This window comes from Colius striatus, chromosome Z, assembly GCF_028858725.1.
Source record: "Colius striatus isolate bColStr4 chromosome Z, bColStr4.1.hap1, whole genome shotgun sequence".
Taxonomy (NCBI): domain Eukaryota; kingdom Metazoa; phylum Chordata; class Aves; order Coliiformes; family Coliidae; genus Colius; species Colius striatus.
Window position 1 is genome coordinate 52,849,739 of NC_084790.1, and position 24,483 is coordinate 52,874,221.

The following is a 24,483-nucleotide window of genomic DNA, read 5'->3' on the forward strand; positions in this document are numbered from 1 at the left end:
GTCCTTTTGTGCCAAATTTCATTCAGTTTTATATCAAACCTCTAAAGCTAGAATGCAAAGAAAAAGAGTACTCGCAGACACGTGTGTTTAAACTTTCCTTCAATGAGACAGATATAAAGAGATGTACATAGCAGAAACCAAGAGGCAGCCATTCAATCCAAAACTGAAAATTAATAATTTCAGCTGAATTATTGACTGAAAGTATGTGAGTTTTGTGAAAGTGGATTTGCTGCTGGAAAAAGCTTCTTGATACTTGTTCTTCAGACCCAGAAGAAAAAAACTCATCCAGGGACTGAAAGTAGCTAAGTATTTATGTCTGTTTGAAGGAAATTTCTGCAACTTCATCTCTTTGGATAAATTCTGAAGGCTACTAAGGGCCTTTCAGTAAAATACACGAGACACATAGATTGAAGACAGTTTTAGCACTGTGTGGCATGAATTTACATTGTTCATATTATATGAAAACTTTTAGGGAAAAAGTATAGAGTATAGCAGGTAATAAAAATTGGAAGAGTCAAAGCTAACATGCTATTGAAAGAGGTTTGAAAATACTTAAGACAGAAACAGTGCAGTTAAATATTAATGGCTAAGAAATAATTTTGAAGAATTTCTTCAGTAAGTGGTGGAGAACAGGAGAGGTGCCTGAGGTCTGGAGGAGAGCAAATGTCACTCCAGCCTTCAAAAAGGACAAGAAGAAGGACCCAGGGAACTACAGACCAGTCAACCTCACCTGTTTCCCTGGAAAGATGATGGAACAACTCATCCTGGGTGCTGTCTGCAGGCATTTAAAGGACAAGGGGGTCATTAGGAGCAGTCAACATGGCTTTATCAATGACAAGTCATGTTTAACCAACCTGATAGCCTTTTGTGAAGATGTAACCAGGTGGATAGATGGTGGTAGTGCAGTGGATGTGGTTTATCTGGATTTCAGTAAAGCATTTGACACCGTCTCCCACAGCATCCTCACAGCCAAACTGAGAAGGTGTGGGCTGGATGATCAGGTTGTGAGGTGGATTGTGAACTGATTGAAGGGAAGAAGGCAGAGTGGTATCAATGGGGCAGGGTCTAGTTGGAGGCCTGTATCTAGTGGAGTCCCTCAGGGGTCCGTGATGGTACTGCTACTGTTCAATCTATTCATTAACGACCTTGCTGAGGGAACAGAGGGCACTGTCAGCAAGTTTGCTGATGATACTAAACTGGGGGCAAAGGCTGACACACCAGCAGGCTGTGCTGCCGTTCAGTGAGACCCGGACAGGCTGGAGAGTTGGCCAGAGAGAAATCTAATGAAGTTCAACAAGGGCAAGTGTAGAGTCTTGCATCTGGGAAAGAATAATCCCACGTACCAGTACAGGTTGGGGAATGAACTCTTAGACAGCAGTATAGGGGAAAGGGACCTCGAGGTCCTGGTGGAGAGCAGGATGAGCATGAGCCAGCAATGTGCCCTCGTGGACAAGAAGGCCAATGGCATTCTGAGGTGTACTAGAAGGGCTGCAGTTAGTAGGAGGAGAGAGGTTCTCCTCCTACTCTACTCTTGCCTTGTGAGACCACATCTGGAATGTTGTGTCCAGTTCTGGTTCCCTCAGTTCAAGAAGGACAGGGAGCTGCTGGTTAGAGTTCAGTGCAGGGCCACCGAGGTGATGAAGGGAGTGGAGCATCTTCCTTATGATGAAAGGCTGACAGAGCTGGGGCTCTTGAGATTGGAGGAGACTGAGTGATGACCTCATTAATGCTTAAGAATATGTAAGGAGTGGGTATCAGGAGGATGGTACCAGGCTGTTCTCAGTGATGTCCAATGATAGGACAAAGGGCAATGGGTACAAGCTGGAACATAAGAGGTTCCAAAGAAATACAAGGAAGAATTTCTTCACTGTGAGGGTGCTGGAGCACTGGAACAGGCTGCCCAGATAAGATACTGAGTCTCTTCTGGGGACATTCAAAACCCAGCTGGATGAGTTCCTGTGTGACCTATGCTAGGTGGTCTTGCTCCAGCAGGAGGGTTGAACTAGATGATTTTTTGAAGTCCCTACCAGCCCTTGAGATTCTGTGACTCTGTGAATAATTTTCCACTTCAATAAAATGTTCAATTATCAAAGAAAAGTCTGAAAACCTAGTTGACCAGTCGAGGTTATTTGTCTTCTTAGCAATATTTCAGGTCTTGCTTAGTCAGCGAAAGAGCACAGAAAGAGGTTTGTGTTTTTCCTTACCTCAGTGATATCTGTGCCATCTCATGCTTTCCTATGTTAATGTTGCGCAGATGCGATCAGAATTCAGCAAACTGCAGTATACAAGAAAAATGTGGTTTAGTGTGTTCGTTTAACTAGACTTAGAGGTGTAAAAACATGTATTTTGCTTCATGTAAAGTGAGCAGTGCCAAAACAGTAGGGGGGAGAGCAGATCAGTTCCTTGAAAAGCTTGATGACTTTTCAGGTTAAAAGTATTCTTTGGCATACATCCTGAAATGTAGCTGTAGAGATAAATAAATATACTGCTCAGAAAGAGGATGTGTACAAGTGGACTTTATTCCGCTGACTTTTAAAGGCTCCACAGATATAAAAATTTGTAAAAACCCTAGATAGCCCCAAACTTCACAGTCCTACTTCTGCAGTCATTGCAAACGATGGCACTTCATCAGATAGTACTAAAGTTTAGAAAATATTCAGGAAAAGTCAGTGCTTCAACATGATCTGTACAACTCTTGTCATAATAGAGTAACAAGTGTTAAAGAATACTTCCTGGAATATTTTAAGTTATTTTTAATGTTATGTTTACTCAAAGATTCCGTGGAAGGCCAAATGGGTGTCAGTACTCCAGTTGTTCTGATACAGTTTATCTTCTTGAACCCAAAATAACAATGTAGTAGGAACCGTGTGTTACTGATTTCACAGAGTGGCCTGAGTAGTTTCTTTGAGGACTGTTTCAGTTATAATTTGAAAAAATAAGATAATCAATCACAGTTTACAGGACAGCAGTGCTTTGTGGTTTTTTTCTGTACTGGTAGTATTAGGGCTTGAGTGTGTCCTCAAGTCTTCTATTTTGTGTAAGCATTGGTAGCATAGGACAGTTTTATTTCCAACATTCAGTATACACTGAGGACAATGTAAATACAATTACTGTATTAATTACAATAAATAATGTAAATCTGGTTGGGAAGCACATATTTTGGTAACACATGGAAAGAAAGGACTCTAAAGATAAAACGGTGTGAGTAGTATCATAAGAAAAAATCCAAATATCTGTTTATGTCTCCTACATCTCACCTGAGAGTGTCTTTAATTTTCCTTACCAAGCACTTTTTTTTTTCAGAAAACAGCTTTTAAACTACATTACCTTAGTACTCAGTCTTTGTCTTAGAAATAGAAATATGGTCATAAGAAAAAGAAATTTCAGCATTCACTTCATATACATAATGTCATAATAGAAGGTCTGTAACTTTGCTGAAGTTCTCTGCTAAATAATAGAGAAACTATCCCATCTAACCCGTTCGGGCCTTCTCTCAGTGTAGCTTGGTAGTTACCAAGTTAGCAACAAACAAAGCCACATGTCCGGCTTGAACAAGAGCTTTTTTAAAATGAATTAAGGTTGAATGAGGTGTTCTTTAAAGGTGAAACATGGAAAGCTATACAGCCCATTCTTCATTTTCTGAAGTAATGAAGGATGGGGAAAACCCACATCCGCTTTTTGAATGTCATTGGACCTGCAGACTGAAGATATGCATGTTACATTCTGCTTTTCAGTGGGTTTGAAATCAATGGGGTGCCAGATAAGATAATGACCACTTGTAAGATGCTGTGCCTGCAGTAGCATTTTGGCGATGTGTGTATTTGAGAAGTGCCAAGATGAGAGAAGATTCAACATAATCAGCAGTGTCAGCATTAAGCCTCAGTATATTTGGCTGTATTTGAGCTGCCCCTACAGATAGATGATGCTTCTGAATTTATGCATGTATGTGTCTTGGCTGAGGATGTAAAAGGGTGACATGTCCAGTGGCATCATGTGTAAGTACAGCATAACATACACAAAGGAGACGTCTATACATAAGTAAGAATGCTTTTTACAAATGGCTAAAACAGTAGCTTGTTGTGATGCTACAATTTTGTGTCAGTCTATTTATGTTGTTTTTTCAAATATGAAAATTAAATGCTTGGTGGCCACCTGTTTATTTTCTGTGCTTGACAACTGATTACTGAGCGTTTAAGTACAGTATGAAACTTTAAAGGGCCTGTTTGAAAAGGCTTATTTACAAGATTTTACTAAGATTTGGGATGCTGTAAAAAATGCAAATGAGATTCACAGGACCATAGGAGCTTGGACCAGCGTATTGTAAACAGAGAGAGGTAGATGCTTCTCTGTGAGGATTATAAAACACCTCACTGGTGAGTCTACAGTAGGTCATGAGAGTAGGTATTCTGAGTATTCATACCTGTTTTCTGACATAGTTGCTTAGCACAATTTCTGTGATTTATGTGATTAATTCCATTTCAGCTTGAAGTCTTCACATCCATTTCTAATGTTTTTAACACCTTATGTAATTTTTATCTGATATTTTCATGTGTGTTTTGATTTTTGTCTAGTCCTTCTAGTAAGAGCAGGAAAAGTTCAGTGGTTTATGTATGTTGGTTTTGTGGCATTGTGTATACAAGCTCTTCTCTGGATTTCTTAATTCTCTTTTTTGATTGCTTTTTTCCAGTACCAGCTTTTAAATTTCTTCTTCTGATATTCAGTCTCATAAAGCTAGTGTGTTTCTAGGTACTCTTTAGTTATGTAGCAATAATACCTTATGGGGATGTTATCAAGAAATTATTAGTATTGGGAGATAACATCTATAACTAGAACGAAACCACAGAATCTGTGCATAAAGAGTCTTGTTTAATTAACAACACCTGTTCTTGTGGTCTGTTTTGTATCACCTAGCTACTGTGTGTCTCAATTATTTCAGTAGAAGCTAGTTATAGAGTAGCAAAGACTAAAAATCACCCATCAAGTGTAGCTTCTTTTTATAGTTCCATTTTAGTATTTTGGAAGGTAAGTACCTGTGAAGGACTCGGTTTAAAGTTTCAAGTATCAATAGATAGCCAGGAATTTCCATGGTTCACTTAATATTTCCTCTTAAATGTGTTTTATCGTTTCCCAACTGCCATTGCAGCGCATGGATATGGACCGTCGCAGGGAAGATGCCAGAAACCCCAAGCGTAAGCCTCGCTTGATGGAGGAGGATGAATTACCATCCTGGATTATTAAGGATGATGCTGAAGTTGAAAGGCTTACATGTGAAGAGGAAGAAGAGAAAATATTTGGAAGAGGATCCCGTCAACGCAGGGATGTGGACTACAGTGATGCTCTCACAGAGAAACAGTGGCTGAGGGTAGGTTGTTTTTTGTTCTTTTGGGGTTTTTTTTATGGTTGAAATTTATTTGTGGGTTTTTTTTCTTTTTGAAGACTACACAGTTGCATCAAGGAGAGCACTTTGTAGTAGTCAGAGGCCTAAATATCCTTATTCAGCTTTTGCTGCTGTGTTGAAGGTGAAAGTAAGTTTTAAGTCAGTTTTAATGTTGCTAAATGCTGAGCCAAGAGTATAATAGCTTCCTATTGTAACTATTCTGTTGTCTATCTTGACATACTTCATTCGTCTTTAGACACTCTCATAGTATATCTATATATAGTATATCTGTAAGATATACAAATAATTCCTTTATGGTGGAGAACACCAGTGATCAATGTATATTGCAGCTTTCTGTACTGTAAGAGAGTAATTTTTTTTTGCTTTTTCAAGTACCTGAATTTAACTCTATTCAGAATTTGGAAACTTTCATTGTAAGTCTCCTTTCTCTTGTTATGTTTCACTTTCAAGTCACAAGCATTTCTTGTCTCTCTCAAAATCAAAACCATTGATAAATTACGTAAATTTAAAAACTGAAAGTAAAGAGTCTCAACTTTACTCGCACCAAAGCTGTAATTTTCTTATACGTTAGGATTCTTGATGTTCTCCTGTGAAGTACTCATATGATGAATTCTGATGCATGTGCCTTTTCAGAATGGCAGTAACAGAGGTGGTAAGGAAGTGAGGATTGATTGTTGGAAAGTCCTTTCAAAACCAGAAAATTTGATAATGTTAGGATTTCCAAAACATATAGGTAAGGTACTGTATGTGTAAAACTGGACTACAGTGTTTGACAGGCTAAGTTTTGTCATAGAATAATCACAGACTTAACGACAAAGTGAAGTGTAGTTCTTGTGTATGATTTGCTAAATATACATGGAAGTCTTACTTTCTTCAGTTATAAATGTTGTATTTTTGAGAGTGTATTATGTAACACTATGCTAAGATACTATGCTAATCCAGATTCTGCTTCTGAGTGTAAAGGTTCAGGTGTAAATCTAAGCAAGTTTCTGAAACTACAGGAGTTTGATGCTTGACATTTTCAAGTACTTGGAGAAGAAAGACCTAGAAACATAACCTCCCATATGGATTGCTAAACATTTACCTTTTGATACAGTGGAATTGCTTGCATTAGAGTATGCATCTACTCAATCATTTTAAGCTGATTATTTTAATGATGGAATATTCTCGCTGTGGAAACAAAAGTTAGCTTTGACTTGCGTGTTGTGTCTTGAGTTGGCTCTGGTATTTGTATTAAGTAAAAAATGGCAGTACTAAAAAATCAAAAAATGTTCTAATCCGTCCTCCTACTCAGGGTGGAATCATCTAGTCCTGTGTAATTTATAATAGATGTTCATCTGATACTTCTTCAAGGCTTTCCCTGGTGGTAAATTTGTAAGTCCACAGGGGAAAGTTCAACTGTTCAGCTTTCCCTGGTATTTTATTTGAATCTTCTTAGGGATGTTTAAGCCAATCACTTCCTCTTCTAACCATTCTGGTCATGCAGAACAAGCTCCTACCTTTCTTTTTTTATCATTTCTTTATGTGATGGAAGAGTTGTTTCTCTGTTCAGTCAACTCTTAAAGATTAGGAACAACTCCTCATTCAGTCTTCTCCCATAGTTCCTGTTTTCTTTATGTCTTGATGGTTTTCACTGATTTCCTCTAAATGTTCTAAGTGTGATTGATGTCTTTCTGAAGATTTGATCAAAAGCTAGACATGAAAATTCCCAATGCAGCCTCATTTAAAGAAGGAGGTGTTCTTTTGCATAACTTCTAGGATTCTTAGGCCTCACTATCCTTTATTTAATTTTCTTGACAGTAAAGATATTGACTTGTATTAAATTTTTGATCCTGTGTAAGCCCTTAATCCTTTTCTGTGGATCTACTTCCTCAATAGTTTTTCAGAACCATGTTTTGTATCGTTTATAATTCCTTCCTAGTAAGAGAATGTAGCCTATGGCCTTGTTGCATGATATCCAAGTTTTCTTCACCAAAATTATTCTGAATTTTAAGCTTGTCCTCAGGTGAACTTCTGGTCAGGTTGATATTCGTTGAAGATTTAGTAGTCTGTCTTCGTAAAGACACTAAAACCACTTAAAAGCACTGGACCATTTGATAACGAGACAGTAAGGCCTATTCAAAAACAATTCCGTAGCAGTTCTCCGTTTACTTTACATTTGTAGTATAATACTGCTTATGTGAGTACAGATAGCAACTGCCCAACAAGTCCTGACAGCAAAAACTCCTTTCTATTGGCTGGACATTGAAACCTAGGTCAAGTGTTCTACATTTTTTTGTGATCTTACTGTCTTTGTGTGTTTAAAACCGAGTTCCTTTCCACACCCATTGGTCTGCCAGCACCAACAATTTTATGTCTTCTTTGAGAATTTAAATGTTTGTCTTTAATGATATCTGTGGAACGCTGTAGAAGTAGTGATAATAATCTTGTACAACAGTTTCAAGAGAATATTAAACTATATATAAAATCATATGAAATTTGTGGTAGATAATTTATAAGCATTTATAACTTCTGTCTCTATCACTGTAACTTGCAACAGTAACATGCATGTTGCATGAAAACTTTTAATTAATAATTTCATGTGAAAAACTTGTGTCAGTAAAACTGGAAAAAACTGACGAGACGGTAAGTTTTGATTTACGATTGGAACTGTAATGCATAAGACACAGTTTTACCCATGTTCTGTATCATTCAGCTCTCTGAAGGTAACTGTGGCTGCTGTTACAGCTTCACAGCTATCTTCTTGTGGGCTTTTGTAATGGTTTAGCCCTGGCTGGGTGCCAGGTGCCCACCAAATTGTAATATTCACCCTCCTAAACTGGACAGGGGAGAGAAAGAAATATAATGAGAGGTTTGTGAGTCGAGATGAGGACAGGAAGATCACTCAGCAATTAGCATCACAGGCATAACAGACTCAACCTGGGGAGAAACTGTTTGATTTATTAATAAACAATAACAACAGAGTAGGGAAAATGAGAAATAAAACCAAATCTTAAAACACCTTCCCCCCATCCCTCCTTCGTCCCAGGACTCTCCATCCTCCCAGCTCCCTGCAGCACTGGTTGAGGGATGGAGTTTTGGTCAGTTCATTGCAGATGAACTTTGCTATTGCTGCTTCTCAGGGGGAGGTCTCCTTGCACTTCCCAATGCTACAGCGTGGAGTCCCTTCGCACCAGAGATAGTTCTCCATGAACTTCTCCAAAGTGAGTCCTTCCTATGGGCTACAGTTCTTCACAAGCTGTTCCAGCATGGCGCCGTCCCATGGGGTGCAGCTCTTCACACACTGCCCCGATGTGCGTCATGCACAGGGAGAAGAGTCCTTCAGGAATGAGCTGCTCCAGCATGAGTCCCTTACAGGATCACAAGTCCTGACAGCAAACCTGTTCTGGCATGGGTTCCTCTCTTCCCACAGACTCACAGGACCTGCCAGGAACTCGCTCCAGTGTGGGCTTCCCACAGAGTTACAGCCTTCTTCAGGCATCCACCCTGAAGGCTCCAGTGTGGAATCCTCCACTGGCTATGGGGAGATCTCTTCTCCCCTGTGGGCTGCAGACACACAGCTGCCTCACCATGGTCACAGAAGAGTATTTCTTCTAGTGCCTGGGCACCTCCTTGTTCTTCTCCACTGACCTTGGTGTCTGCAGAGATGTTTTCACATTCTCACTCCCTGTTGCTGCTGCAGTTTAGCAACTGCCCAACAACGTCTTCTCAGTAATCACAAATTGGCCAGGCCTGGGTCAGCTGCAGGTCCATCTTAGAATTGATTTGCCCTAGCCCTATCAGCTGCAGGGGCTTCTGGCAACTTCTGGCAGCTTTTTGTTTAATGAAGCCACCTGTGTACCCCCCAAAACCTGGCCCAGATAAAACACTACAACTTTTCTGGAGCAAAACTTTACATTTCTGATCAATAAGTTGGTTTTGTAATATAAATAACCAGTCCTCAACTGTCTATGTGTCTTAGGGATGTTGACTAGATCTCATCTTTTCTGAGTTTTTCCTTAATGAGCAGCCACAACTTGGACTGTGGACATCAGCTACCTGCTCCTTTTCAGGTAGACCTTGACTCCTCTGCTGATACACCCAATGCTGAAGAGTCCAGTTAAGGCCACAGCAGATCCCCACAGGGTCTGCCATACATCTGTATTGCATGCATGTGTACTGATCAAATATGTCAGCTGTCTTCTTGCTAGGAGGTCTAGTACCAGAGTTTGGAAGCTGGAGACAAAATAATTGCAGAAGACAAACCTAAGGACATACAGTGTTTAGTGAGATCATACTGCTGCCTTCAAAGACCTGGAATTCAGTAACAGCCTTCCAAGGAAGCTTTAAGACACAAATGGACTTCATCACTAGCTGTCGCTGCAGCCTGCTGTTCTGTAACTGTTGGCATGACAACCATATTTCCTAAAGAAAACAATGGGGAGGAGTTTGCTTCCCTATCCTACAAAGCATTTGTATTCTGGAAGTATATCATACTTTAGCATATGCTATCCCTGCACTACTTAAAACAGGGCTGCAAAATACTTTGCTGGATCCCATAGCAGGTGATATTCTGGAGGAGTCATCTACCAAAGACTCCATTTTTTAGGACAGACTTCAAGAATCAGAGAATTTGTCTGAGTAGGTAGGAGGATCTTAAGACAGTTGCACCTGGATTCAGCTTCTCATTCAGTTGCTGGCCAGGTGACAAGAATAAAGTTTTAGTCACTAGATGTGCAGTTGATTTGAAATAGGTTTGCATATTGGCCACAGAAGCATATTTGAGTCCAAAACAAGCAGTGTCTCATTTACCTTGTGAGAACATGCAGAAATCAACTGTTGCAGACTACTTGTCTAACAATTGAACTAAAAAATTGAAGTGAAATTCAGGTGTTTGTCTCCAATTAGTCAATCTTACTTAAATTTAAGTGCTGGCTTTTGCACATACAGAATATCTGGTGAATACTCTTTAACATAATCATGACATTAATTTTATTTGCTTTTTTGTTTATCTTCACTAAGATAAATATGCTGTATAATAAATCAAAGCACCTATCAGGAAAACAAGCATGATTTCAGCTGTACTCTCATCAGCTGAAACTTTACGTAACTTACTGATTTTACAGGCTTTCTTAGTAGTTTGTTAATAGATAGGAGTGGCTTCAGAGATTGTAAGTTGGGCCAGTTTGTTACTACAGTGGGCAGAAATTATTATTTCAGTTAGATTTGTGTTTTCTGTAAGGACTTCACTTTTACATATTCAACTTTGGAATCAATGCTAAAGATATTTTAAGGTATGGTTTTCTAAACTGGGATGGTGGAATTTGGTCATAGTCTTTTTAGATTCTGAAATAGCTATGTGGAAAGTCAGCATTACATTTTAGCTTCACTTTTCATCCACTAGTTATTTTTTCTTGTATGTTTTTATATAGTCTGTATTGGAGGCTTGAGATTCTGTGAAGAAGAAAATAAATAATCTTCTACACAGTGCATAGTTTATCTATATAGTTCGTGTACATGATACCACTCCACCCCTAGTTTTCTCTCTTTCTTACTCCTCTATGATTTCTGGTTACAATTGCAAAGTTTCTTGACTTGCTGCTAAACCTGTTTAACAGTAAAGAATATTTGCCTAGAGCATTTAAAGAAAATTCCATTCTGATCTAAACTCTGCTCTGTAGTATTGAATTTAATATCCAAGTGAATTTGTTAATCTGTAGAGAAAGACAAGTCACAGACTTTGTCACTGGAGGCTTAAAAAGTCCACTGTCCCAGGGTGTTGTCTGTTTTGTGACCAGCAACCATCAGAATACCCCAGGTACTCTTTTTAAATGTGCAAAAATGAGGCTGATAAATTTTATGCACATGGAAGCTAATTTTTTGAAGGATTATGAAGCTGGACATGACTTTAAGGCCTCGGGAAGCCAAGAGTTTTTTAGTATTACTATATTTCATGCCAATTTCAAGAAATAGAATTCAGAATCTATTTAAGAAAAAGAGAAAAAATGGATACTTTTAATTTGAAGTGCAGTTAAGACCAATGAAGCACTTCAGATGAAAGGGACTTTTTTGATGTACAAAAAGAAATTCAAATGTATCTGTCTGAAATCTTTAGTTCTCTGTTTTGTCAAGGTGGGTTTGATAAGTTTTTTTAAAAAAAAAACCTGATTTGCACTCTGGATATCTTTCCAGAATCTGGAGGCAGGATTGATTAATTTTGGAAACTAAGTACATACTTTGAAATGCCTCCTCAGTGTTTTAGAGGTATTCGCAGTAAATCAATCTTGTGTGTTCCAGAAATAGTTATTGTAAGAATGACCTCAAGTCAGAGAATCTGAACATCTGTTTCAGAGGAATACCTATAAGTAAAATACCTTGCCATATTTGCATTGATTTTTTTTTTTAGTTTGTGATTTTGTCCATATAAGGTACCATAACAAATTTTAACAGAGTTGTGATTGGAATCGTACATTATTCTCCCCCAAAAAACATTAGAAGCATAGTATCTTATAAATGTCTTTATGTATTTTTGAAAAATGTGAATGGTGTTGTTAACACTAGACTAAAATAAAATACTTTTTCTTTGAAATAGCTCTACCTTTATGGCATACCAAGTTTATATAGCCTGGCAACAATTAGTTAAAGGTCTTTCTTACATTATTACTCTTTCAGAAGCAACATTTTACATGAAAAAAAATTAACTTCTGTGATTAAGATGTCTGAAATTCTTTTCATGTGGAGGTCAAAATTCAAATAAATTTCCAATACTGAAACACAAACTGCTATCAATCACTTCAAATCCACAATCTACAAAGACAGGAAAGTCTGCATAAAAGTTTAGAACATCACTGATGCTAAGGTGTAGTGGTTTTGCCTGTGCCAGGTTTTGTGGTAGTGGCGGGGGCTTACAGGGGTGGCTTCTTCGTTTAAGAGCCACCAGACACATCCCCTGTAGCTGATAGGGCTAGGGCCCATCAGTTCTAAGATGTGCCCGACACCTGGCCAATTAGTGTCTGAGGTAACACCTCTGTGAATAATGTATTTGAAAAGGAGAAGAAGCTGTTGCGCAGTTGGAAAACTGCAGCAGCAACAGGGAGGAAGAATGTGAAAAAATCTCCGCAGACACTAAGATCAGTGGATAAGGAGGGTGCTTAGGCCCTGAAAGAAAGAATCCCCTGTGACCTGTAGTGAGGACCATGGTGAGGCAGCTGTGCCCCTGCAGTCCACGGAGGCCACTGGGGAGCAGAGATCCACTCACAGCCCATGGAGGACCCCTGACGCTAATTGCTGAGCAATCTCTCCGTCCGTATCTCAAATCACCACAAGCCGTTGGATGTATTTTTCTCTCTCTCCTGTCCAGTTTAGGAGGGAGAGTGATGCTATGACTTGGCCACCACCTGACAAACCACCACATAGGGACATTTGGCAATGGAAGGAGAACCTGCAAACATTTTAGTACTTGGCTACACTATACATTGTTACATTCTCTGATGTGCCTTGACAGTGGTGATAATAGGTCATATGCATGAGATGACCTTTTGTCACCTGTCAAACTTTTGAAAAGAGGCAATACATTTTCCTATGTTGATTTGCATTTACCAGATAGATAAGAAGTTATTCATACCTTTCCAAGTGGGTATTGAGGCTTTGCCTTGTCATCAGGAGCAAATTTAGAGGCCATTATTGATGAAGTGTCACCTTTTGAAGGAGGAGCAGGAGATGGGAAGCTTGTCTGTGATGTCTTCCATGCAACAGGCATGACAGTTGAAAGTCATCCTTTTGATGGACAGTCATCCTTTTGTATGTAAGCAGAGCTTTGCTAATTCTATAGGAACCCACGACTTCAGTGAAAGCAGTTTGTCTCTTCCTGAACGTAAACAATTAGGGAACTACTAAGTTAGCAAATATAGAACAACAGGAAAGTTTTAGACTGAGCTTCTCAAAAATTACTCAACCTTCCTTAGGCATGTGAATTATATCAACTGAATATTAACTTCATGTGTGCACATTAAATAATGGGTCACTTTCTCCAGGCAATTTAAAAAGCAAGTATATATAGACAATGTATACCATATTAACTTTGTAAAAAAACATGTTCCATGGCTTAATCATAGTGATTTCCGGTTTGTTGCCATTTACTTCTTTGCAATTACAGTTGCAAACTAAAATTAGTTCAGCTAAATCAGGCTTGAAAGATAGCTTTGGTCATGTTAAGTGTATTTCTTTACAACTTTGAGTCTGTAAAGATTATTACTTTTTTTCTCTGTAACTTTGCCTGCAGTATTTTTGTGATAGTCATGCATTGTCTTTCTGAAGTTAGTTACATCTAATTCAGTCTGTAAATTTTACTTCTAATTATACTTCCAAAGACACTTGCAATTATTTTCAATGCCTGTGTGTTAATAATGTTTACTCTTTGAGTCATTGGTGTGCTGTAATACGGTTCTGAGCGATCTGAAAGCAATCAGAGACATGCAGGATACCAGGAGATTGACCTCCTGGAGAGCAGCTCTGTAGAGAGATAACTGGGAGTTCTAGTTGACAGCAAACTAACCATGAGCCAGCATTGTGCCGTCGTGGCTAAGAAGGCCAGTAGCATCCTGGGATGCATCAAGAGTGTAGCCAGCAGGTCAAAGGATGTTCTGTTTCCCCCCCTACTCTGCCCTGATGAGTCCTCATCTGGAGTCCCATGTCCAGTTTTGGGCTCCTCAGCTCAAGAGGGACAGAGAATTTCTGGAGAGAGTCCAGCACAGGGCCACCAAGATGATCAGGAGACTGGAGCATCTTCCTTATGAGGAAAGGCTGTGGGAACTGGAGCTGTTTAGTCTAGAAAAGAGGAGACTGCGAGGGGGATCTCATTAATGTTTACAAATATGTAAATGGTGGATGTCAGGAGGTCAAGGCATTACTTTTTTCTGTTGTATCCAGTGACAGGACAAGGAGCAGTTGAAAGAAGGTGGAACACAAAAGATGCAATTTAAACATAAGAAAAAACTATTTTACTGTGAGGATGAGGGAGCGCTGGGACAGGCTTCCCAGGGAAGTTGTGGAGTCTCCTTCTCTGGAGGTTTTCAAGAGCTTCCTGGATGTTCCTGGGTGATCTAGGTGGACCTGCTTTAGCAGGTGGATTGGACTGCATTATCTCTAAAGGTTCCTTCCAACCCCTACCATTCTGTGGTCTGTAGTTTTGTGATCTAGTTCAGAACTGCTGTTGTAACATCCCTTTTAGAATATGTGTTTGTCATCTGACAGCTTTCATGTGCAGTATTTCACAGGTCCATTTTTTATTGCCCTCCAGTCTTGAATGAGAGTTTTTTCACTATGTTTAGAAACAGGGTGTTACTCCCAAGTGACAAGGGTTGTTCAGCAGGTGATCTAGCTTTCTGAAAAGAAGGGGAGAAGATTTGGGGAAAAAACAGTGATTAGAGGTTATTATCAATAGTTTCTGGTATAGAATTTATTTGGATTTTTTTCCCCACTCTCTCTGCTGCTTCTAGGTTAGGTTGGCTTGTTTAAGATGCTGTTCACATTAAATTGTCTTAAGAGATAAACTGCAACTATATTTAAAATTGGAAGTGTAAATACTTTTGAATACTGCAGAATACACACTACTGTAGAACTTTTAAGAGTGTGGCTGAGTAGATGTAGACTACAGTGCAGTGATGGTTATTGGTAGTATTCAGTGTCTTAATACAGTGACTATGTATTTCCTCAATGGTCAGATTAGTTAAGCGAAGTATCTTTATAGTTAACATGTTACAGTTCTCTTTTGTTACCCTGTTCTTTACCCCTGATGGAACACTTTTCTTGTGCTCCCTGAGCAAGCTGTGAGTCTTGGTGTCGTTGGTAATTATCATGCCCTTCAGTCTCTCTGTTCCCAAATGGTGTGAAAAGCTCATAACTTCATTTTGAAAAGCAGTCGTTTGTTGATTATTACTGCATTATTGACATGTTTTTTGGTTTTAAGTGCTAAACAGCCCTTAAGCTTCATGCCTCTTGGCCAGTAGTCAGAACAATGCTGAGGTAAGTTACTGTTCCCAGAAAAGATTCTTTTGGAAACTTTGCAAGATTGAGTTAGTATTTATGTTCAGGGAGTTGGAAAGCTAACTCTTGCCACCCCCCCCCCCAGCCCTGTTGATCTATGCTCTATATACTTTCTATATAAACATGGAGTTTAATTAACTAACATGGAGTTTAATTAATTAACATACTAGCAAATCTGTTCACATGGTAATGTTAGTCACAAGAGCTCTCTTCTTACTTTTCAGGTTGGAGAGGCACAGGGTATTAATGTCTGAAGGGAAGGGGGCAAGCTATCTTAATGCTAATTTTGTTAAGATGAAATCAGAGAGGGACACAGAAAGACATCTCGTGTTCTATGTCCATTTCTAATTTAATTTCAACATACTTTCAGCAGTGTCAAGTAGACTTAGTAAGTAGATAAGCCCCTAACACTTTGTTTTGTGTGTACAGTTTCTTTGACTAACAGTAGTAGCAGTAGCTTTTCACTATGTTAAAACAGTATTATAGTTATCTCCAATCAAAGGGAAAATAACTGTACCTTAGAGTGTTGTGTCATCCAAATACTAGAGATGGGCCTTAGACATCAAAACTGATTTTATACTGAGCACCTCCTTTGAATCACCATGTGACTGCACTTGAGTTAGCTGGTTCCTGTAAAATGAATTTAAAACTAACATAAGTGTAACACAGTTTTGACTTCCAGAAGGAAGCTGTGAAACAAAACCCGGAGCTGTAGCTCCTAGTGTTTATTAGGGTCTGTAATTCTCAATTGAGAAGGTAGGTGTTCAGTCATGGTGCTCTGCCCTGTTCTCATAAAGTTAAGAAGGCATCCATAATGTCCCGTGCTTCAAAGAGAGAAACAAAACAGTTGCTATTTCATCTTCAATTCTGTGGTGCTTGCATAGCTGTATCCATGCTCATTAAGATGACTTTCACCTCAAAACAGTTATTTTACTTTGTGAAGAGAAAAACGTAATTGCAAGCAGGACTAGGAAGGCCAACTTTCTCAGAAATAACTTCTACTTGGCTTCTGAAAAATTAATTTTGAGGTTTGGGGTTTTTTGAGGGAGATAGGGAGGAACTTCTTTTGGAGAAAGGCAGTTTGGTTTCTTAAATCTATGATCATTATGCTACTTCTTAAAATTCTAATGCCTTGAGAAGCTTGCATGCTCTTATCTGTTTATCAAGAAAACTGATCTTTTGTACATTGACCAGGATACAGCAGTAAGATTCAGAGAAGCAGGATTTTGAGTCCTCACACTTCCACTGGTGTCTCTGCCTTCATAATGTGCCCAATCCTTTGCAAAATTTGACATAAACTTTTCACAGCATTCTTTCAAAAGTTGAAGTCTCCAAACTTTCTTGTGTTCTTTGTCCTGTTTCCTTAAGGGAAGGAAAGAGTTAAATTTTTGTGTACTATTTTCTTTGACACCCTTGCTGTTCATCTCAGTAGTCTAGAGGAATTTGGGCATGGGAGATGTCTGTGCCGTCTTCCATTCTGTCACAGTCCATCATCTTTCAGGAGCTGGAGATTTATGTCTGGGATTAGTATCATTATCATAGTGGTAAAGGTTCGGAAGGGCATTCTCTTTGGTGTGGCACTTCAGTCCTAGAATAGTAAACTTTTGTAAGAAGAACTCAGTCAGATTAATTAGTTTAATAAATATTTTGTTGCTCATACACACATGCATGGATCATATATGTAGATATATACACACAGAGCACTAATCTCTCTGCTGCTAGTTGATCTATGTGATATAATTTGAAGCTATCTTTTGAGGCAGTGTAAATCATATAGGTTTCGTTGTAAATATTATTGTTTACATAGAAAATATAAATTTGCCACCTCAGAACTAATGTTAGGAGTCACAATAACAACATTTTTTAACTGTTGCTGTTGTCACACTGTTTTTCAAGTTTTTTAAGTCGTAAATTAAGGAAAACTGAGTTTACATTCGCACACATAAATTTTGGAAGTGAAGTATAATAACTGGTCTATATATTAATAGCTACCTAGAAAATTTCACATTGGTTTGCAGATTTGTAGTATGCTCTGAATTAGTTTCCTGTCTACTGGTCAATATTTTTAAAGAGTACAGGAATGTATGTTATTTTACTCAGGGTTTTGAGGTTTTTTTTTGTCTTTACAGAATTGCTACATGTAGTATTAAATCTTTTTACTTTTTTCTCTTTGTCTTGATTTTTTTTTTCCAAAATATTACCTACTCCAAGCAAAAATTTTGTGCAGAATCCTAAAATGGGATTAGTAACTCTAACAGCACCGGTGTTGTTTTATTGGTGGTAGAAAATTTGTCAAGTAAACAATTATATTTTAGTGAAGTGAATACCAGTTTTTCTGAAAGATAAAACAATATTACCAAAGTTAACAAAATGATAATCTGATTTGGTTTGTTTCTTCAGTTTCCCTTATATCAGAATAGATGTTTTTTATCGGTTTCAATGACTGAAACCTGATCTATTCACTGCAGAGCAAAAGGAATACATTTTCTGTAATTAATGCATCTTTAAAATGCATGCAATCTATTTTAGTTTTTAAGTCATACATGAAATTGTCTGATTGTGCTATTGTAATTAAAATACTAACAAAAATCAGTAACTGCACAGTTAAAAATCTAATTTGGATGCCTAGAATAATGAGGGGAGAAATATGATAAGTAGTTGTCAATATTAAAGCAGGCTGAAGGAGGAAGGCTTCAGGCCTTGTAGTAGGTAGAATGAAACAGCAGATTTGAGTATCCACAATCCTTTCAGTATTAAATTTTCAGTAAAATAAAATTACTTGTATATGAAAACATAGCCTTTCCCGAGCTCTCTTTTTTTTCCTGATCAGCTGATGAAGAGACTAGCAGCTCGCTGCTTTGCTGGCTTGTTAATTTTATCCCCACTAACTGTGATTTCCGATAGCCGGCCTGCTGATAGTGGTAAGGTAAATATCTTTTTTCATTGCCGTCTTGAAGATTCAGTAGAACTACATCACAGGCATGTGTAGGTGTGTAACACATCAAAAGTCGGTGTTCGCCGTATTTCAGCGTGCAACTGAGTGCTTAAGGAGAGCAGTGACATTAACTGTTGACAGCCTTGCATGCTGTATTTATTATTAGCTTTTCTAGCTTCCAAGATATGCAGAGAATTTCTTTTTCTTAATCTTTGTTAGCTGCAGTGGTTTATAGTGGGTGTCCTGCTTTAGCCAAATGAATATTAATTAATTTGTGTGCAGATTATTATTTTTTCCTTCTTCATTCTTCCTAACTTATCAGATCTCAAGCCTCCTTCATAGTGGTTATCTGAATGCTGTGGAAGCATGATGTAAATTGTCTTTTAATTATTAAGGCCTAGTTTGAGGCTATCCCTCAGGATTCTGTGTTCGTGTTTTTCTGTGGATTTGCACATCGGAGAATGCATAGGAAACAGATTTCAAAATCCCACTGGTGTTTTTAACATGCCAGGTTGTTTTGCGTTGTGCATCAGGTTTTGTTCACAAAACGTTTTTCAAGAGAAATTTTGCACAATTGAGAAAAATTATGTCTGGGCTGTAATCACTCTTTTTATATTGATTGTTATGCTCACATGATCATAAATATTAGCCATGTTTGGTGCTGTGGAGAAATGAAGGTAATTGCCTTATGATTAGAGCTCTTTCAGCTATGAGAAAGGATTGATTAGCATTTCCATGTACTCAAGGCAATATTGAGAGGCAAAAGGGACAAATACCAACATCAGTTATGTTCTGAAAAAGCATTAATCAGAAAGCCTAATTTTAAGATTTTATTCTTTTTTATTATTATTTTTTATTTCAGTTTTCTGATGATCCAGTGTTCTTATTTCATTTTTTTTCATTGGCTTTCCCAAATCAAGAAAACTTCAGCTTCTTGCTTTATCACATGGATCTGATAGTATGTGAACAGGTTCTCTTTATTCCTAGTACCTTTTTTTTGTACCATTTTTTTTTTTAATCCTTTTGCATAGTGCTGCTGGCTCTGGTTAAAAGCGTACATCCAGGTAACTGAAACTAGTGTTCATTGTTTGTGACTGGGGGGGAAAGTGTTGGAGTTGTTTTGCCTTTTTTTTAATCCCATGTTATGAGTTATTTTTACATTGTACTGTCAGTGAATCTGCCTATCTGTTGGTTTCTAGAAAAAAATTATACATTTTAGAGGTAGTTTTATTGCATCAGTGATTTAGAAGTTGCTTGAACTATTTGGAAGACAAATTGTTACTGCGTGAAGTATGTGTGTTTGTGTGCAAAAAAGAACTGTGTGATCTGGCTTTGGGAGGTGAGCACACTTGAAACTGTCCCGGTTGAAAACGTGTATCAAAGTCTGTTTTGCATGGAACTACATAAGCCAAAACTGCTACTAATGTGAACAAGTGAATGTTTATTGTACTCTTTCTGACAAAGTACCACAAGCTATTATTGTGTGTGAAACTGTGAGCTGGTGTGAAATTCGAGGTTCAGATGAACATGCATCTATTTAGATGATATTGGGATTCTTAGAATAAATTAATGCTTGGTGTCTCTTTCGTTGCCAGTAACTGAATTTCTTGTGGTAATCTTGTTTATAAGCAAGCTGAACATTTTGAGTTGAACTACCTGCATTCTCTGGGGCTGTGTTTTTGTTTTGAAATACAGTTTGTTGTTTCCCTCTGTAACATCTCTTTTGTTTAAAAACCTAACTTTTTTAATCCATGATTGTCAGGCAATTGAAGACGGGAACTTGGAGGAAATGGAAGAGGAAGTCCGGCTTAAAAAACGGAAAAGGCGAAGAAATGTGGATAAAGATTCTGGGAAGGAGGATGGAGAGAAAGCAAAGAAAAGAAGAGGCAGACCTCCAGCAGAGAAGTTGTCACCCAACCCACCGAAACTGACAAAACAGATGAATGCAATCATTGATACTGTGATAAACTACAAGGACAGGTGAGCTTGGAGACAGGTTTTTTTTAGTTCCATGTCCTCTTTTCCTCTATGCTGCTCTCTCTCTCTTTTTTAATGGCTTCATTTTTGGTTTGAGTCTTTGGAAGGGTTTGCTGACATGGCATTTCTGAAAAATAGTTCCACTTAGAGTCTGATCCTGTAGTCTTTGTAGAGAGTTTTTAGAGACACATCTGATAGAAATTTGTTGAAACACAAATACAAGAAGTAGACATAGAGGTTCTGCTTAGAAACATTCTGCTCAGGAGGTGTACATAAGATCAGCTAGGATTCTCCTTCAGTTTAACAGTGCAGCCTGTGTTAAGATTAATCTTTTGAAATATGTGGCACAAGATTTATTAATGCAAATTAACATGCATCTCACACTGCCCCAAAAATATAGAACTGATATAACTAGCCTCTAAGCTGTGAAAGGAAAAACTGTAAAAATACTTAGCAGAGTATATATTGCCCACAGTTGAGATGGAAGCCTATTTCTCAAGAAATACCAGTTTTCAGCACAACAAAATGCTGAATAGGTGGACCTTAGGAAGAAATACTGCTTCTGATCTGAAATGTCAGTTGAAGGTTCCGTTTTGTGCATTTTAAAATTGAAAATCATCTCTGCTTCATGAGAAAGGGAGAATTAGCTAACATCATCTTAGAATCAGGCTTGAGAAAGTTGTGTTTTTCATCTCTTATTTACCAAAACTCAGTAAAGCCTTGTTGTGTACTTAACCCTGCTCTGCTGTACATTGAATTACTTCATTCATGTAAGGAGCAATTATAGGCTAAAGTAATATTAAATGCACTCAAAATCAAGAGTATTTGCATTGGGTAACCTGCACAAGTATAACAATATGGTTGTTGCATATGAACCACTTTCAATGTACGACTTCAAATGGCAAGTTGTACTTCTTTTTTTTGCAACTCTTATTGTCAGTTGCCTGTACAAGGTTAACCTGGGCATTAGCTGGTAAAGTACATAGAGCTGTGATGCCAGACTTTTTTAGCAGATAACTGTTGAAGTATTCTGTGATCTGTGGACTCTATAGAGTACTTTGAAAAGATTATTGCATCAGAAGATGATTCACAACACTGAACATCATAGCAGGAAGCTGCTACAAACCCACTGTATTCCACTTGCTATGAGTCTGAACTAATAGAATAGTCTAGAAGGGAGAAGTATTTAATGTTCAGATATTCCAGTGAGGGCTGCAAGGAAGCATCTCTTCATTTTGAATTCCTGGCTATGACCTTTCTCCTGCAGCTAAGTACTTCTGATGAGGGCACCTTCTTGTTTTCACAATAGCAAGCAAAGTTACTTCCACTGTCCTCCAGCAGAGGATAGCTACTGATAGTAACTGGTAGCTACTGGGAATGGGAAAGATTTTTGCCTGTTGCTTGTTCCTATCTGATTGTTGTCTGATTAACCACTCTGCTATTACGTAGTGACAAGACATACACTTCCTTCTCCCAGCAGCTCACATTTATACAGAATTGGTTTCCTCTTTGAAAAAGTGTGTGGAACCCTATTCTGTTAGGAATTAAAAATGCCTGTTAAACTCAGCTCTTCATTGAAATGAGCTATGCAGAATAATTCCAAGTTCTGGTATTTTGATTTATTTGTGAGCTAGCTTCAAACTACCTGATTTTAGTAAAGTTGGTACAGAACACAATTGCAAATTTAGGCATCAGGAAACTTAAAATCTTTAGGGTTAAGATTGTTCTAGAGTTTGATAAAAATTTTCAGGATTTGCACGTTTAGAATTCAATGGGTTTGAGGCACTGGAACCCTTCAGCTTTGTTGGGGGTTTATGTTTGTTCAGCTTTGGGCTTTTGTGTGTGTCAAGGCAATTGGGGCAAGAATAGAGTGACAGGTTAATTGGAAGAAAAGTAGGCCATGAGCTTCATCTGGGGGAAAAAACGGTTTTTCATGTGTTTAGTATTTGAATGCTTGACATCGTCTTTGTCTTTAGCTTAATTTATCAGTGCTAATAGATGTTTCATATATACTTTTTTCAAGCCTGGAGGGCTGATCTGGACCACAGGGAGTTGATTGTGTACCAAAAGATTGTTAGGTGATACCCATCCAAAATCTTAATGAATTTGGCCTGAGTTACTTTGTCAGAACCAATTCTGCCATCTTTAGTAAATTTTTGTCACAGTTAATAAGCAAGCAGGCAAAAAAAAATCGAGAGACTGTGTTGCTAAATTAATAAATATCTATGTGCTTTATTTCCTGTTTTGGCTTGCTTTTGAGAAGAGCTCCTTATAATTACAGAACTACTTCTCTGATCTTGTTAAAGTCTTTCTTTTTGAAAAAAAACTATTTTTTTCCATGGTGCCCATTAAAACTGCAGTACCAGTTGACTGTTTTAATGTGGCAAATCTGTGTAATGTTGATGCAGGGAAGGAGTCACCAAGTACTTCCCTAACTGTCTTGTATTTGGCTTCTGTTGTGGGTATTTGGGGACAAGTACAATCCTTTCCTTCCTTATTTAAAAAGCATTCAACAAAATAAGCTGGCTTGCCTACGTCTAGGAAAGCTAGAGGCTACAATAATACAAACAATAAACAGTAGTTTGAACTTTACAATTATTGTATAAAGGTCAAAACAAAATTAAACAGACAAATTAGCAACATTTGAGGTAAATATTCAGTGTAGATTAATGCACTATATAATTCTTTAAAAAATAAATTCAGAGGTAGATATACAGCTAGTTGCAAACCCTAGTTCAAGAACTCCATGCAAGATGATAGAAGTTAGCACTGAGGTCAAATTCCTGTTTATTTCTGTCACGTCCTCAGAGCAAATTTAAGCTTTTTGTGTGTGTGTGTGTGAAACGTTATTGGGTGATGTGCTTTAAAGCTTTTTTTGTGTGTATTCATAGGCATTTCTTCCTCATATCTTTGTATTTATCTTTATTAATCTTGAAACAAATAGTTCAACCTCAGTTTTGAAGAGCTGTAGGGTAAGTGCTCCAAACTCTTAAGAAATAAAAATGCTTGTTGAATGTATTGATACTTTTCTAAACTGCACTTTTACTACTCGGCTTGAAATTTCAAACCGTAAAACACATTGCCAACTGTAGCTGCAGAGCAGTACTATAGATATAGAGCAGTACTACAGGTGCAGAGACATTTTTTGTCTTCTGCACTGCTTTGCCATCATAAGTGAAACTGAGTTAATCTAGATTTCATCTATAACGGCTCAGAATGGAGCATAAATCTGTAATGAAGTACAAGTTAGATAAAAAAGATGGTTGGAATCCTATGATTTCTAGTCACTTGATCTGTCAGAAAATGTCTCTGCCCACCCACAGCAGGGAAGTTGGACTACATTATCTTCAAAAGGCCCTTCTGATCCAAATGTTTCCATGACTCTATGATTTCCATAAAGCATTTGTTTAGGATACCAAGGTAAAATAATAAGCTAATGTGAAAGAAAGAGGAGATTTAATGTGTAAGCTTTTTTGAGTGAAAACAAGGAAAAAATGTGTCTGATGACACTCTTTTAAAAGGAACTATTAAATTGCAAAGAAAATACCACAAAGTTCTTGAAGAATTGGTGTTGACATAGATGCTAATATATTAATGATATACATTAAAAAAATAGGAGTAACCTAGCGAAAATGTAGTTTTAAAATACCGGTATTGAGCTAGCATTCATAGAGGACTGAACCGTTAAGTCTGGAATAAAAGAACTTGCATGCAGTAACTCAGAGAGCATAATAAGGTACTTGCAGACTAAAAATAAGACACTTTTCTTTGAGTTGAAAGCTCATCATGTGGAACTGACAGAAAAAGAGTGACCCAGGCAAAGAAATTACTGATGAAAGCTAAATACGAGCCATCAATATTTTCCAGCCATAAGAAAATAGGAGCCTGGCCCTAACACTTTTGCCTGAGTGAATGAGGAAGTATTTATTTTATGTGTATGCTATTTTATGCATCTCCATTAGTGCTTCTGACTTGCTCTATGTAGTACTTGAATACTTTTCTGTTCAACAAAGATTAGTTTACACTGAGACAAGTTTAAATAATTATTTCAATGCTAAGTAGCATGGGAGAGTCTTGCAAGAGGAAACAGGTTGTCTTGTTTATACAAACACAGCACAATCTGAGAGAGGAGAATGACTGCTCTCAGCGT

General features: G+C 37.9%; 1 protein-coding gene across 4 annotated transcripts in view; it reads left to right on the forward strand.

The window, feature by feature from the left end:
* SMARCA2 (SWI/SNF related, matrix associated, actin dependent regulator of chromatin, subfamily a, member 2) overlaps positions 1 to 24,483 on the forward strand; it is a 117,533-nt gene that overhangs the window by 78,150 nt on the left and 14,900 nt on the right. For all 4 annotated transcript variants that reach the window (XM_062019527.1, XM_062019523.1, XM_062019524.1 and 1 more), the window contains 2 exons: positions 5,144 to 5,362; positions 20,119 to 20,336. In XM_062019527.1, coding sequence (XP_061875511.1) covers positions 5,144 to 5,362; positions 20,119 to 20,336 — 437 coding nt within the window. The remainder of the gene's footprint in view (positions 1 to 5,143; positions 5,363 to 20,118; positions 20,337 to 24,483) is intronic.